This window comes from Chanodichthys erythropterus, chromosome 3 (assembly GCF_024489055.1).
Source record: "Chanodichthys erythropterus isolate Z2021 chromosome 3, ASM2448905v1, whole genome shotgun sequence".
Lineage (NCBI taxonomy): Eukaryota > Metazoa > Chordata > Actinopteri > Cypriniformes > Xenocyprididae > Chanodichthys > Chanodichthys erythropterus.
The window spans coordinates 47,900,541-47,916,903 of record NC_090223.1 but is presented as its reverse complement, the minus strand read 5'-3'; the positions used below and the strand labels follow the sequence as shown (position 1 = coordinate 47,916,903).

Here is a 16,363-nt window from a genome sequence, read left to right as displayed (position 1 = left end):
ATAGTAAAAAAATGTTTCTTCATATTAGAATGATTTCTGAAGGAGCATGTGACACTGAAGACTGGAGTAATGCTTTACCATCACAGGAATAAATTACATTTTAAAATACATTTCAATAGACAAACAGCTATTTTAAATTGTAATAACATTTCACAATAGTTCCATTTTACTTTATTTTACACAGCAATTAAATGCAGTCATGGTTGGCATAAGAGACTTCTTTCAAAAACAAAATCTTACCAACCACATTTGAATTGTTTGACCATGTTGCTTGCAACTTTACCCATTCTAGCTTTTTTATTAGTTTTATGTTTTTTTAAAAGTCAATTTGTTTATTTAATCTTTACTATAACGTAAAATCACACAAATAAGAGTTTTAAACTGAATTTAGACATGTCCCAATGTTAACATGGTTGAAAAAAAAAATACAAACAGCTAATACTGTAGTTCGACTTGAGGCTGACCATTAGTATTTTCACTGAACGTTAAGTACTTCATTTCATTTGTTAAATAATAATTAATTTCACATCCTATTTTGTACAGCTGCACTTTGAATTTCCTCTATAGAGATCCACTCTCCCTGTATGTCCATTCATGTGTTTGTCTTTGACCCTGAACAGAATCATTCTATGTTTGTTTAAGCCTATTGTCTGCAGGTTTTCAGAAATCCATTAATCGGTTCCATAGTTATCAACCTAAACTCTGTCAGGAGGTCTCTGTTGAGAGATACTGATGTCATCGCTCAAATAATTGTCGTCTCTCATGATGAAAGATCATCGCTGCATGATAGAGAGGATTAACTGTTTTTATCTGGGATTAAAGACTGCCCCCGTCTAGGTTTCCTAATGGGTGTGGGTTTATATTCAAAGCTTAAGACCTTCTAAAAGCACTCCATCCATCTATCCATCCTCGGAGAGCTTCACTTCAGTCTGGAGAGAGAAGCTGGCTCGCAAGTTTGCACACAAGTACTACTTTGCACTATGACTGAAATTTTAATACTTGTTTTAAGGAAGCATGCATTGATATTTCTATCTTAATAAGAAGAATATCCAGATGAAGATTTTAGGAGATGACATCTGCGGTGGACAATATGGAGGTATTTCATATTTTACATTTCTAAACTTTTCACACCTCTGCTAGTTTATTATTACTTCACTGATATGAATCATTATAACGTATGAGTAACACTTTACAAAGGTCTCATTTGTTAACATTCGTTAATGTATTAACTAACATGAACTAACAATGAGCAATACATTTGTTACAGTATTAGTCTTTGTTAGTTAATAAAATGCAGCAGTTCATGTTCGTTCATTGACTAAGGTTAACAAATACAATATTTGATTTTAATGTATTGTTGAAATTAACATTAACTAAGATTAATAAATGCTGTAGAAGAGCAGTTCATTATTAGTTCATGTCAATTAAAACTAATGGTATCTAATGAAACCTTACTGTAAAGTGTTACCAATGTATGTTTAGTACAACCTGTTACGAATGTTAAAATTGATTCAAATGTTTTGTCTTCACAGCAAATTTCAGCCGAACAAGATCAGCTGTTTTCTCTCATTAGTAGCGCTCAGCGTGGAAGAATAGAGGAACAGCGCTGCACATTGGGTCCAACAACACCTAAACAAGCTCATGCCAACAGCCCAGGTCAGATGTCTTTGTAAATTTGGTAATGGTAATTAAAAAACAAAAAGTCATTTAAAAAAATGAATAAACATCACAATATTTACACAGTTGATTAATCATTAACAAATGCTTTTCAAGTTTTCTGAAATGTTGACATTTTAGAATAAATATGAACTACTTCACATATATTTCCAGATCATATATATAAACGTTGGATAAAGCCAGATACAAATTTCTTGTTTCGTTTTGTTGACAGATTAGATTCAATGGTTTTTACAGAGGGGATTTTGATCTCTCTTATTTTTATGGAGCTTCTTACAGAGCCCTTAAATGTGGAGCTAGAAATATGACAAAATTATCTGAATTTGAATTGTGTAAATTTAAATTATTGACAAGTGTCATTTAACAGAAGTGAATTTTAAGTGCCTTTTTATATACACTCTAAAAAATGCTGGTTTAAAAACAACCCAAGTTGGGTTGAAAATGGACAAACCCAGCAATTGGGTTGTTTTAACCCAGCGGTAGGGTTAAATGTTTGCCCAACCTGCTGGGTAGTTTTATTTAACTCAACTATTGTTTAAAAATTACTGTATTGCTTAATTAAAATTAACCCAAAGTATGTTGGAAATTAACATTTATTAATGTTCAATGAATAATTATTAAACAATAAACATTTATTAAATTGCTTATTAATAAATTTATATTAATAAACTATTAAACTTATATTAATAAAATATTAAAGCTTATTAATAAACATTCACCTTTAGTCTATTATTGTTGCCTCTAATTGCATCTTGTTTTTAATTTCCCAAATATTTTGGGTTGATTTTAAGCTAGCCATATAGCAATTTTTAAACAATAGTTGGTTTAAATAAAACTACCCAGCAGGTTGGGCAAACATTTAACCCAACCGCTCGGTTTGTCCATTTTCAACCCAACTTGGGTTGTTTTTAACCCAGCATTTTTTAGTGTAGATTTGAATTTGAATTTTTTAAACTTGAATCCTGGACATTTGAAATTGAAAACTGACGTTCTTGAGCTGAAAACGCCAATGATTGAAATAGCCTAACTTCGATAACAGAATATATCAGAAATATAGTAATTATAGAGTTATGTGTGACTGTTACGCATACTAATCACTTCCATGCTAAATATACTTTTTACTAAAACAAAGAGGCGTAGCAGAGACCCCCAGAGATAAATATCTGGCATGCTGAGAATTATTGCTGCTCTGTAATTGGCTTTGTAAAATGCAACGTTCGACTTTTCCGAGATCCTCTACTCTTCGTTGTGGAACCCGGAATTGGATCTCTGACCTACTTTCAGTACGAATCTTGAATTTGGTGTTTTGAATTTGTTATTGATGTTGAAAACTTGAAGCTGTATTTTTAAGAAGTGCATATTTGCGGTCTAAGAATTCAGAACAAAACAATACGCTGTTTGAAAATACATATGTAGAAAGTTATGCCATTAAAAAAATCAGTTTTGTTAAATATCAAATGTCCAGGATTCAAGTTTAAAAAATTCTAATTCAAATCTATATATGGCACTCAATATTCAATTCTGTTAATAATTCAAATTTACACAATTCAAATTCAGATCATTTTGTCATATTTCTAGCTCCATACTTAAACGGACATGGTGGAGGAAAAATTATGGGATGATAAGGAAAAAAAATGCTTTTACTTTCTCTTGCAAAAGTTTTGAGTTCCACCAAGAAACTTTGCATTTGTTCGCAAAAGTTTTTCGTTCCGCGCGGAACTTCGCGTTCTCATGCAAAAGTTTTGTGTTCCCCCTAGAAACTTTGTGTTCTTTGCAAGCAAACGCAAAGTTTTCCAGGGGAAATGCAAACATTTTATGAGCGTATACAATGATATGAGATAAAACAATATGAGATAGTAGGAAAAATGTATATCTCAATGCGTTTGCGTTCACTCAAGAAACGTTCTATTCGCTCGCAAAAATTTTGTGTTCTTTGCAATTGAATGCAAAGCTTCTCAGGGGAACAAATATTTTGCGAGTGAACACAAATATCTTTGAATGCAATAGTTTGCGAGTGAATGCAAATATCTTTGCGAACGAACACAAATATCGAGAGAATGCAAAAGTTTGTCGAACGAACAGAAAGTTTCTCGGGGGAAGGCAATTTTTTCCCAGCGAATGCAAAATTACTCAGGGAAATGCAAAAGCAAAACAAAGTCTCAAATTTTTTTCCTTCACCATGTCCCTTTAGTAGCTCTGTATAGTGAACCACTGCCAGCGGGAAATTAATTCCGAAAGTGTATGTTCAAACTCACAAACGGTTTGGCGCAAAAGTTTGCGAATGAACGCAAATATCTTTGCAAAGGGTATGTAAATGTTTTGCGAGCATAAGCAAAAGCTTTGAAAAATATTCAAAGTTTGATGTAGGCTTAGGTAATGTTTGATATATAAGTGCTGCTGAAGTGCAGATTTCTGATTTCAGGAGAAAAAAACTCATTTTGAGAAAATACGGTAATTTGTACGGTAATTGAAATGTATTGATGCAAATAGATTTTCAACATCTATTTTTGGGCTAAATATGGACCAAATCAGATGGACCTAACAAAGCCCAATTTTCAACATCTATTTTTGGGCTAAATGAAGGCCATGATGGGCCGACTTGATTTAGCCCATAAAAACAACATCAAAGTGACGTCTGGTGCTGGATGGGTAAAGTGTAACAATGAACACTTAAAGATATATTTTGGATGTTTTCTTTTCACTAGTCTGAATGAAATCATGTTATGGAAGCAAAAATAGCCAAAAATGTAATAATTGACCAGTGCATGTCTTTAGTATCATTTACATGTTTGTGTCTCTTTGGACGGCACTGCGCCAGATGCCGATGATTTTTTCCAGTTCCTGGTCAACAGCCAGAGCCAACGATTAGATGACCAACGAGTGTCGCTTAATGCGTTGCCAGGGATGGAGGCATTCACCATCAGAGATCCGAAAGACGGAAATGTACTGAAGACAAACTTTGATCAGTTTTGCAACATGGTCAGCAGAGCTCATGTGAGTTTTCCAATGAACTTTGGAGGACATCTGATTACTAAAACAAGGTTTATTGGAACTTTTTGTACAAGAAAATACTGTTTTAGTCTTTCTATTTCAAAATTTCACATTTACTTCACTGTTACTTGCTATTTCTTTGTAATTATTGGTGAAATTTATTAGCAATTTCTGAATGAAAATTGAGTGGCATTTTATTTTAAAAATACATTTTTAGTCCTGTTCTGCATATACATACTTGGCCTATGTACTTATTATAGTAAATATAATAACTGGGTAACAACTAAGCACTGACCCTGAATCTAGTCCTAAAACGTAACCTTAAAGGGTTAGTTCACCCAAAAATGAAAATTCAGTCATTTATTACTCACCCTCATGTCGTTTCACACCCGTAAGACCTTCATTCATCTTCAGAACACAAATTAAGATATTTTTGTTGAAATCCGATGGCTCAGTGTGGCCTCCATAGCCAGCAATGACATTTCCTCTCTCAAGATCCATTGATGTACTAAAAACATATTTAAATCAGTTCATGTGAGTACAGTGGTTCAATATTAATATTATAAAGCGACGAGAATATTTTTGGAGCGCCAAAAAAACCAAAATAACAACTTATTTAGAGATGGATGATTTCAAAACACTGCTTCAGGAAGCTTCAGAGCACAAATGAATCAGTGTGTCAAGTCAGTGGTTTATTTCAGCCGTTGGCGGTTTGACACGTGAACTGAATCATGATTCAATACGCTGATTAATTTGTCCTCCGAAGCTTCCTGAAGCAGTGTTTTGAAATCGGCCATCACTAAATAAGTCATTATTTAGTTTTTTTGGTGCTCCAAAAATATTCTTGTCGTTTTATAATATTAATATTGAACCACTGTACTCACATGAACTGATTTAAACATGTTTTTAGTACCTTTATAGATCTCGAGAGAGGAAATGTCATTGCTCCCTATAGGCCTCACAGAGTCATCGGATTTCAACTAAAATATCTTAATATGTGTTCTGAAGATGAACGGAGGTCTTACAGGTGTAGAACGGCATGAGGGTGAGTAATAAATGACAGAATCTTCATTTTTGGGTGAACTAACCCTTTAACCTATGTAGATACCTTATATTACCAGTACTTTCCTAAGTACACTGTAAGTGCACATACTGTAAAATGAAATGCAACCGAATAGCCTATTGTTTCCTAGCATTTTTCAAGTAAATCCAAATATTTCCTTTTCTTCAATGTAGAGTTTCAGGAAACGCAACGCTCCAAAAAACACCCTGACCCCTGGGGCCCAAGACACTGTGAGAAGAGCAAGCTTCAGTCCTCAACCTTCCGCTGATTCAGACACTTATAACACGCTCAAAACCAGATCAGCCTCATTCAACCCTATATCAGACAAGGACAGAATGGAAAGTTTTCAAGTGAGTATGAATGCTATATTTACAGTGGCCTCATACTTTTTTTCTCAAAACTTCCTACTAATAAAGTACAAAAGCCTGTTATTCTTGTTCTTAATACATCAGCATGAGCAGGACCAGCTGTTTTCTCTAGTTAGTCAAGCACAATGTGGACGCATGGATGAACAGCGCTGCTCGATTAACCCCTTATCGCCTTCACCCAAAAATATGGATAACAGCCAGGCAGGTTAGTCTGTAATAATAAAGTTGCTATTATTCAACAAATGCCTTAAAAAGCAATCCAATCAGTGAAGTTTCTTTACTTGTGCATGTTTTTATACACCTTCTAAACAGATCAAGATATCGAGAATTTCTTTAAACTCATTTCTAACACCCAAAACCGGCGATTTGATGATCAGCGGGCGACGTTAAACCTGTTGCCAGGAAAACAAGCACCTTCTGGTATGACTGATCAGGACTCGGATCAGCTCTTCAACATGGTCTCCAGAATGCAGGTGTGTAATGCTTTGAGATGTGGCCTTCATCATATCAAAAGGTTATACACTACTGTTCCACAGTCTGAAAGAAATGATTGCTTTTATTAAGCAAGGATGCATTCAATTGATAAAAAGTGTTCGTAAAGACATTTATAATTTTACAAAAGATTTCTGTTTCAAATAAATGCTATTCTCCTGAACTTTCTATTCATCAAAGAATCCTGAAAAAAGCAGCACAATTGATTTTAACATTGATAATGATAATAAATGTTTCTTGAGAATCAAATCATCATATTGCAATGATTTCTGAAGGATCATGTGACACTGAAAACTGGAGTTATGATGCTGAAAATTCAGCTTTGATCACAGGAATAAATTACATTTTAATACACATTCAAATAGAAAGCAGTTAATTGTAATAACATTTCACAATATTAATATTTTTACTGCATTTTTGATCAAATAAATGCAGCCTTGGTCAGCATAAGAGACTTTTTTCCAAAAACATTAAAGGGTTAGTTCACCCAAAAATTAAAATTCTGTCATTTATTACTCACCCTCACACAAATTAAGATATTTTTGATGAGAGCATTTTTGGGTGAACTAACTAACCCTTTAAAAAATGTTATTGTCCCAAAACTTTTGAAAGGTAGAGTGTTAATGTATTAATCTGTCCTTATTTATGCAGCTTAATACCAATAAATATATACATGCATATATATATTTATTTATTTACGGGGAGAACTTTTAAAAAAGATACAGAATGTTTTCTTAGTGCATTGAAAATCATGGAAAGTGTGATAAAACGACCCCTTTGAGATAAATTTGTGAGACTATGTGCAGCTCTAACAAGAGCCCAAATATAGGCCATCAAAAAAAAGGGCTTATTTTAAGATCTTAATCAACATTTACTAGCGCTCTCCTGTTTCCATAATTGGTACATGCACAGAAACCTGGACAGAATATCATTAATTTAAAAGCACTCTGTGATAACAATGTATTATTTATATTATTTTGTCTTTGTCAGAGCTCTCGGATAGATGATCAGCGCTGTTCTGCTCCCAAAATCCAGCTGGGGACTCCCGCACCGCCAAGGAAGTCTCATTCTCAACCTGTAATGCCAACTAACCTTCCATCTCCCAGGAGATCAGGATCATTCAGTCCTTCCTCTGAGGTGAGCCAATATATATATATATTTAATAGTACCACTGAAAGTGACAAAGATGCTACAGAGACTTTATATATTTCAAATTTTATATATTTCAAATTGTATATATTTTGTTAAAATTAGTAGTATATATATATATATATATATATATATATATATATATATATATATATAAAAAAGTTGATTTGCCTCTAAAAATATTGTCTATGTAATGACCTGTAGCTCTCAGATAAGTTCACACAATATTTACACAACATTGATGTACTGAAAACAGATACGTTTTTCTTTTTGGTTTTTTAATAGTTTTGTGTACAGACGACAACATTCCTTGTTCACATGGATCCACGAAAACAACAAAAAAATGCTGTATTATTCATGACAGACCAGTAGTTGGTGTTGTCACTTTGTGAAGAAACACTACGGAACTATAGACTGAACACGTAACACGCATTTGCATGACGTTACCATTTTCACAAATTCATGTTTTTGTTGTTTACATGGAGATGATAACGGTATTATTTTAAAAAACTTGCACTTTGAAATCTGTTTCTGAAAGTTTGCATTTTCAGGCCCCCAAAATGTTGTTTAAATGAATGGCAAAAATGCATAAAAAGTTTTCAGTTTTTAGTTGAAAACGGTGTCATGTAAATGGCCCCTTAGTGTGAACTCCAAAAGTGTAGCTATCACAAACTGCTTATTTGAGGTAAATCCACAATCATAATCCGATCTATAAAACAGGCTAGGGTTGAAAACACAGGGAAGAAAATCCAGAAATCAACAGAGTCCAAAACACAGCAAACAGGTAAATCCAGGGAAACAGGAGATCAAAATCATGAAAAACCAGAAGATTGCTCAGAATTGCTGAAGTAACACATACAAGACTTTGTAATGAATAACAAAATGAACTAAGCTTAAGGCAGGAACACACCAAGTCGACGGTCGGCCGTCGAGCAGTTTTTCTTTTTCAGCTGACTAAGTTTTTTCAGTATGTTACGCACCGTTGGCTGAAGTTGGTCCTTGTCAGGTTTTTTTCGGCGTCAAAGCTCGTTGGTCTGTCGGGCCATCTGATCATTCTGATTGGCTGTTCAGCTATTGCCACCTGCTGGTTCAGAAAGGCATTTAATCTCACGCAGACGCAGAACTGACGTGCTACTTGGCTGTTGGCTGTCAAGCGTTGGTTTGGTGTGTCAGTCCAACTTTGGATCCAGACGCTGCCGACGTGAGGCAATACCGCAGTCTGCTTTCGTCGCCACTAGTTCATCGGCGTCGGCTTGATGTGTTCCTGCCTTTATATAGGCAGAGGTAATGAGCTACTGAGACACATCTGAATGCAATCACACATGAGTCCTGGCAGTGCATTTTGTGAGGGAATGACAATAGTCTGGAGCACCTTCTCGTGGCTATCAAGGCAGCTGGTGATCATTAGAGTAGCAAACCTTGATATTATATTATGTTTACACAACACTGTTTTCAAATAATACCAGATTTTTTTTACGGAGTGTCTATTTACACTAAGAAAATAGCATCCCTTGTTGGCAAACACTATTTACACTAGCTCCGCCTACCAATGTCTAGTTGGGCCACTGAAGTTTTAAAAAAATGCATGTAATTCAATGTCTTCAGTGGTGCAGCAGTAAAGAGTACAGCTCACAGACCTGGCTTTTAATGCGATTGAAGCGGGTTCGAATCCACCTTTTGCCAAGCACGCATTTTTTTCAATAAAAATTAAAATAATGTTCTAAAAGTGTAAATAAACTGCGAACGAGTGTTTAATTGGCATTCTTGGGAAAGTCTTTCTAAATGTTTCGTTAGCATGTTGCTAATGTACTGTTAAATGTGGTTAAAGTTACCATCGTTTCTTACTGTATTCACGGAGACAAGACTGTTGTTATTTTTATTTTTAAACACTTGCAGTCTGTATAATTCATAAACACAACTTCATTCTTTATAAATCTCTCCAACAGTTTAGCATTAGCTGTTAGACACGGAGCATTATCAAACTCATTCAGAATCAAATGTAAACATCCAAATAAATACTATACTCACATAATCCGACGCATACATGCAGTATGCATGACGAACACTTTGTAAAGATCCATTTTGAGGGTTATATTAGCTGTGTAAACTTTGTTTGTGCACTGTTTAAGGCAAGCGCGAGATCCGTGGGCGAGAGCATGAGCATTTAAAGGGGCCGCAACCTGAATTGGCGCATTTCTAATTATGCCCCAAAATAGGCAATTTAAAAAAATGAATTTAAAAAATCTATGGGGTATTTTGAGCTGAAACTTCACAGACACATTCAAGGGACACCTTAGACTTATATTACATCTTGTAAAAAAACGTTTGATGGCACCTTTAATTCACGAATGATAGGTATCGCTGGTTCAGTCGACAGAAATACGGGACACACATAATTACTGCTGAAATATTCGCATGGAAAACGTTTCTCAGGTCAGTCGGAGGAGCGTGCATGGTACAAACAGTACGTATATAGACATACAGCTGCAGGCACCACTGCGGCCATGTATCTAACCAAATTTAACCAAATTTAACCGCACCGCCAGAAAAAGGAGGAGGGAGATTGGGGTGCCGCGGGCCGGATTTGCCCCGCAGGCCGCCAGTTGACAAGCCCTGATTTACATTCTATGATATTATTGCATCATGTTAATGTAAAAGAGATGCAAATAGTATCTGCCAAAATAAAATATAGATAGCATCGATCACTAAGAAAATAAGGTATTTTCACTTAATGTAAATAGCATCTATCGTTATTTGCACTTAGTGTAAATAGCCGCTGCCATTTTTTAAATGCATTTTGGCCTTCATTTACATGACAACAGGGGGCCTGAAAATGCAAACTTTTCAAAAAAAAGGTTTCAAAATGCAAGTTCTCCCATGTAAACTACAAAAACATGTAAACTGTGATGTCATGCGTATTACAAAGTGACACTGGCAACTACTGGCCATAATACAGCTTTGTTATTTTCGCAGATCGGAAAGAAAAACTTTTTTCTATTTTTAGTACATCGTTGTATAATATTATATATATTTAACATAAACATATAAAGAATGCATAAAGAAGTCTGTGATATGCTGTGAGTTACCGCAGACTGTTTTCATATGGTAGCTAAATATTTCTGAGTAGAATGCACCTGAAAATCATAAATTCGCATTGATTCAAATAGTGCTGTCTTTCTCTGAATCAGGTACAAAATAGTATTGATGAGGACCAGTTTTTTTCCCTGGTGCATCATGCACAGCAAGGGCGAATGGATGACCAGCGGTGCTCATTTGAACCCTTTAAAAAGACTTCCCCCTCTCCGAAGAACCCAAACGCTAATCCCACAGGTAACTGAAGTCTCCTCTGATAATTATGATTATTAATGACCGAATCACTGTAATTCAGACTTTTCACACTGTACTGGCTTGTTGCATGCAGCAGAAGATCCTGAGCAGTTTTTCAAACTAGTGACTGACTTTCAAAGAGGACACCTGGATGATCAACGCGCGACACTTAACACATTGCCAGGCCTCCAGCCGAGAGAGAAAAATAAAGTAGCCCCTCAAATCATGCTGACCCCGGCATCACCTGCTCCACCGAAGAAAGTTTGTTCCAGTCCTTCCTCTCCCACTCTGACTGTGTATGAATCAGACATACCCGGCAGGCCTCCCTCCAGATCGGCCTCATTTTGCCCAGTGTCAGATAATGAGAGATTACAGTACGATGACAGGTCTGCGCAGGTGAGGGATTTTTTTTTATTTATTATTATTATCTATTTTTGCTTTTGATTCCAGAAAATTAAGCTAAAGTGATATTAATAGCACGTTTTCGTTTTACAGATAACATTTCAGATTTCCATGTGCTTCCCTCCACATCAGGTAAGTACAGTAAATGACCACAAGACTTGTTTATCAGAATGAAAGAATATTTAGTGAAAAGTACAAATTAAAAGTGTGAAACAATTTAGTGCCTGCAAATTACACAAAGTCAGCATGAAATTAAAATTTATCCTATCTACAGTAGTCAACATTTGAAGTGGATCAAAAAAAGTTCATCCTAAGAACTAAGAAGTCCTAAGAAGAAGGTTTTAGGACAACTTTGATGAAAGGTTTTGATCTACTTCAAATGTTGACTACTATATTTTCCAAATGCATTTATTGATCTTATTGTGAACGATTAATTTATGTATGTTTGATATGTAAGTTTGTTTACATCATAATGTTTAATCAAAATGCCATAACTCGATTTTCTGGTAAAAACAACAGACGTCTCTTTGGCAGGGTTGCCAGGTCTGTGCAACCAAAGTAGACCAATGGCCAGTCAAAAGTAGCCCAAAAAATTGCCCAATACGATTTTCTACATCAGGCAGCCGAATTCTACACTGAATTTGTACGTCTAGGGGGTGTTTTGGGGATGTTAGAGCACCAAAATTGTACGTACGGGGGTGGAAATCAACCTGCGGAAAACATTTTTACCCACGGCGTCAACTTAAAAGTCCCAGTTCTGGGGGGAAATGGTGGACTTGGCAACACAGCTCTCTGGTGACGTATGCAGGACTTATCAAATTATTTAATTCGCTTAAATCCCACCTCTGCAACACCCACATCTCAAAATCCAATCAACAAGTGATGTATAGAACCAAAGACTATAGAATAACACAACTCGTATTGTTTTGAATGGGAGAAAGTGAAACGCGCAATATGGCGGAATAAGTCCCGCCTTCTAAATAAGAGCCAATCGCCGACTTGTAAAGTCATCGTGTCACTTCAGCGGCCGTTAGAATCAACGGTTTCTATAGAAACAGTCAGACGCGCGCCTCCGAAGAGACCTCTATGGAAGAGACGCATTTTGGTCTGCGCATGCGCATTAGCTTGATCCAGCCTGAAAAATAGTTTTTTTTTTGTCATGATTTGAGCGTTTAGAAACTAAATTTATGAGCAGGTTGTTATTAGATTTCATTGGTGATTTCAAATATGAAATTTAATCGTAAGGTTGGCAAACAGTTTTGGAGAATTTGATGTTTCCCCATTCGAAGAGATTGCATGATGCCCAGGATGCCCGAGAGGCGTTTCAAAGATGGCTGCCGAGTGAAATGACTTGTCTTAAAGGCAGTGCCGCGTTAAGCCTTCGCGGGGCCCTGGGCTAACGAACGCAAATGGGGCCCCCCTCCCCCTCGACATCCATAATCGAGCGTCTTATGCGAATGAAGATTTTAATATGAATAAGATATCAATTTAAAACATGCGGACAAAAATGGTAAATACATTTCTAGGATGGATTGACAAAAACAACAGGCTCATATGCGCTCCTCCATCATTATGACTTTGCATTGCTGATCTAAAAATGTAAAAAATAAAATTTAAATTTAAAAACGGCTTTTTACCAAGTCCAAGTTTAAATTCGACCGATTCGACTCTGGCTTTGGAATTTCAGAATGGTCATAGCATCATTTCAGATGCGATGTGTCCGAAGATTATTCTAGTTAATTATTCTGTCACAGACTTTTTTAATGCACGTTTTATACCTAATAAATGTACTATTAGTTTCTTCTCTAAATATGTTTTCATCACGTTTTATGTGCATTTTATTTCGTTGAATAAAAAGTATCCACCCCAACGAGTGTACGAGTTACATTTATTCACTTGTGCAATATCTTAAAATGTGCAGATGTGGCCGTTTTTTTGTTTTTGTTTTTTTCAGAAAACCAATACGACTCGTTTAAAATTCTGTACCAACATTACTGCATGCATAAGTTTCAGAAACCCACCTTAAAAATGACGGTCAAATGCAATAGATCATCGTTAAGACATTGTATGGACCCTTTTTTTGTCCATTTACTAATGATTTTAGTAGTAACAACATAGATAAGCTTTAGCAAGTTATTGACAACATTATTTCTATTATGCTTCATTTTTATGAACATGCACACGGCTTCTGTCTCGCGCACAGACGCGCGTGCTAAAAGTATTTGGCTGCGGAAAGATGCGTTCGGCGTGTGCACTGCGCACTATCTAGTGGACTTTTGTTTTCAAGCACTCAATTCACTTTCGCATGGGCTGTTGTACAGTACACACACGGTCCGTGCCATCACAAAAATTGGGCTGCACGCGGACGGGGAGCGCGGACGTCTGCGAACCCTCCTGCTGACGAAAATTACGCGATGCGAACGCCCGAAGTATACCTTGGTGTTAAGCATGTAATAGCGGGCCACCAATCCACCCATATGCACGTGCATACCCAGACGCTATGCACACTGTCCTGGTTGTATTCCTGCGTGCGTGTCCGCTGCGCGCCTGTGACTCTTGATTCGGGTGTGACAACGATGCGTTTTAAAACGCAAAAGAGGATTGTCTCGCGGGCCCCCCAAGTGTTCGGGGCCCTGGGCTGCAGCCCATGTTGCCCATTAGGATAACGCGGCCCTGCTTAAAGGGACTTTGATAGAACTAAGTCCTGCCTTACATCTTTTTCACTCGGATGTATGTCACAATATGGAAGAAAAATCTGTCGTTACTTATGTTTCACCACAATTTAGGGCTGACAATGGCAAAATCCTGGATTTGTTTATACAAATCAGCTGGTCAGCTGGTGTGTTTATACTCAAAAGGTCAGAAAGATAAGAATGTGCCAGTCCATTTAACACCTTTAAGACAAAAAGTAAAATTTAAAACTCTAGACTGGCAGCCAGTGCAAAGACAATAAGGTGGGGTGATATTTTCATATTTGTGAGTGCCAGTCAGAAGTCTAGCAGCTGCATTTTGAATAGTTTGTAAGTGATTTATATTGGATTGGCTAATGCCTATATTGAGTTGCAGTAGTCTGGACGAGATGAGATAAAGGCATGCATTCTCTTAAACTCAGCAAAAGTTGGCAAGGAGTCTTATAGCTGAAAGAAACTGGATTTATACTGGATTTTCCTGCTTATCAAATGTCAAAGCAGAATCAAAAACAACACCCAAATTTTTAACAGAGGGCTTAACGTATGAGACCAAGTTACTCAACACTTGATTTGTGCTGGCAGAAAAAGCTAAAGGTCTGAACACAATTGTCTCATTCTTACTACACTATTAATTGCTGTTGTATGGAAAATACTTTTTATATAAAATAAAATAGCTATAAGCCACTGTCTTCATCATGGTTACATTATTTGCCAAAAGTGTTGTTCATTTCATTCACTAAGCAAAGCTTAGTGCACCTTCAAGGAAGTGCTAGACATGAGCGGATCTTGCAGCTCAAAGTAAAATTTAGACTTAATTATTGTTTTCCCCGTTCCAGATGGTTACTTATTCATGTCTAATGCACGGGTTCTCAACTCAAAACAGATTACTCTAAATTGTAATGTTGACATGCATTTTCTGCAAAGCTGCTTTGAAACAACATGTATTTTTGTATGTATGTTTGATTAGGGTTGTAAGTTCAGAGTTCAGAACCCCTGGTCTAATGTCAAAAGTTTGTGTCTCCTTCAGACGCTTGGAGCAAATAATCAGCCATATACATTCCCTGAAGTCTTCCTCACAATCGGACAACCAGGGGAGACTATAGTCATTCCTCTCAGCCCCAAGCCTGGCAGACCGCTCTCTCTCAATGTGAACCCACCCAAAAACCATCGCTCCAGGTCTAAGTCCCCTCACAAGTCTCCCGCCAGACAGGGACGCTCCAGACCCTCGTCTCCACACCCAGGAGATGCGCCTAATCCACTCAGCCCGTACGAGGACTACTTCTCTCTCATCCAAAGAGTCCACACCGCTCAGCTGCAACAGAATAATAGACAGGACAGTGCAGAGCCCAGCAAGGAGGCTAGGAAGGGAAAGGAAAAGAGCAGTGGAAAGAAAGAGAAAAAAGAGGGAAACAAAGAAAAGAAAAAATAAGATGTATGTATGTATGTATGTATGTATTTTCATATAGGTTTCACATCACCTGGATGAATGGCAGTGTTACAAATAAGCTAAACATGTTGGTTGAGTAACATGATTGACTGGAATTTATTTTATTTGTGTGTCTGTATTAAAGGATTAGTTCACTTTTAAATAAAATTTTCCTGATAATTTACTCACCCCCATGTCATCCAAGATGTTCATGTCTTTCTTTCTTCAGTCGAAAATAAATTAAAGTTTTTGATGAAAACATTCCAGGATTTTTATCCATATAGTGGACTTCAATGGACACCAAACGGTTGAAGGTCAAAATTACAGTTTACAGCGATCCCAGACAATAAATAAGGGTCTTATCCATTGCTCATTTTCTAAATTTTTATTTATTTTTTTTTTTTACGCTTTAACCATAAATGCTCATCTTGAACTAGCTCTTAGAAATCCAGCAGTGTAGACACTGCTAAGTGTATTACTGCCCTCTTCAGGTTAAAGTTTGAACTAAATGTTATACTATATGCTTGTGCAAGTATATAACAATTAGTTCAAACTTTGACCTGTGGAGGGCAGTAATACACCTAGCAGTGTCTACACTGCTGGATTTCTAATAAAGAAGAGAGCTAGTTCAAGATGAGCATTTATTGTTAAAACTTTTATTTATTTATTTATTTATTTTTAAGAAAACGAGTTATGGTTTCTCTAGATAAGACCCTTATTCCTCGTCTGGTATCATTTAAAGCCCTTTGAAGCTGCACTGAAACTGTAATTTTGATCT

At 36.4% G+C, this 16,363-nt stretch overlaps 1 protein-coding gene across 1 annotated transcript; it reads left to right on the top strand.

The window, feature by feature from the left end:
- Positions 1-5,952: 5,952 nt before the first annotated feature.
- Positions 5,953-15,757, top strand: LOC137012986 (uncharacterized). The gene is made up of 8 exons (XM_067376533.1): positions 5,953-6,081; positions 6,184-6,304; positions 6,412-6,572; positions 7,582-7,728; positions 10,929-11,070; positions 11,162-11,463; positions 11,563-11,601; positions 15,187-15,757. Exons 1-8 carry the CDS (start codon positions 6,067-6,069, stop codon positions 15,586-15,588), a joined length of 1,329 nt encoding a protein of 442 aa, XP_067232634.1. The 5' UTR covers positions 5,953-6,066; the 3' UTR covers positions 15,589-15,757.
- The last annotated feature ends 606 nt before the right edge of the window (positions 15,758-16,363 follow it).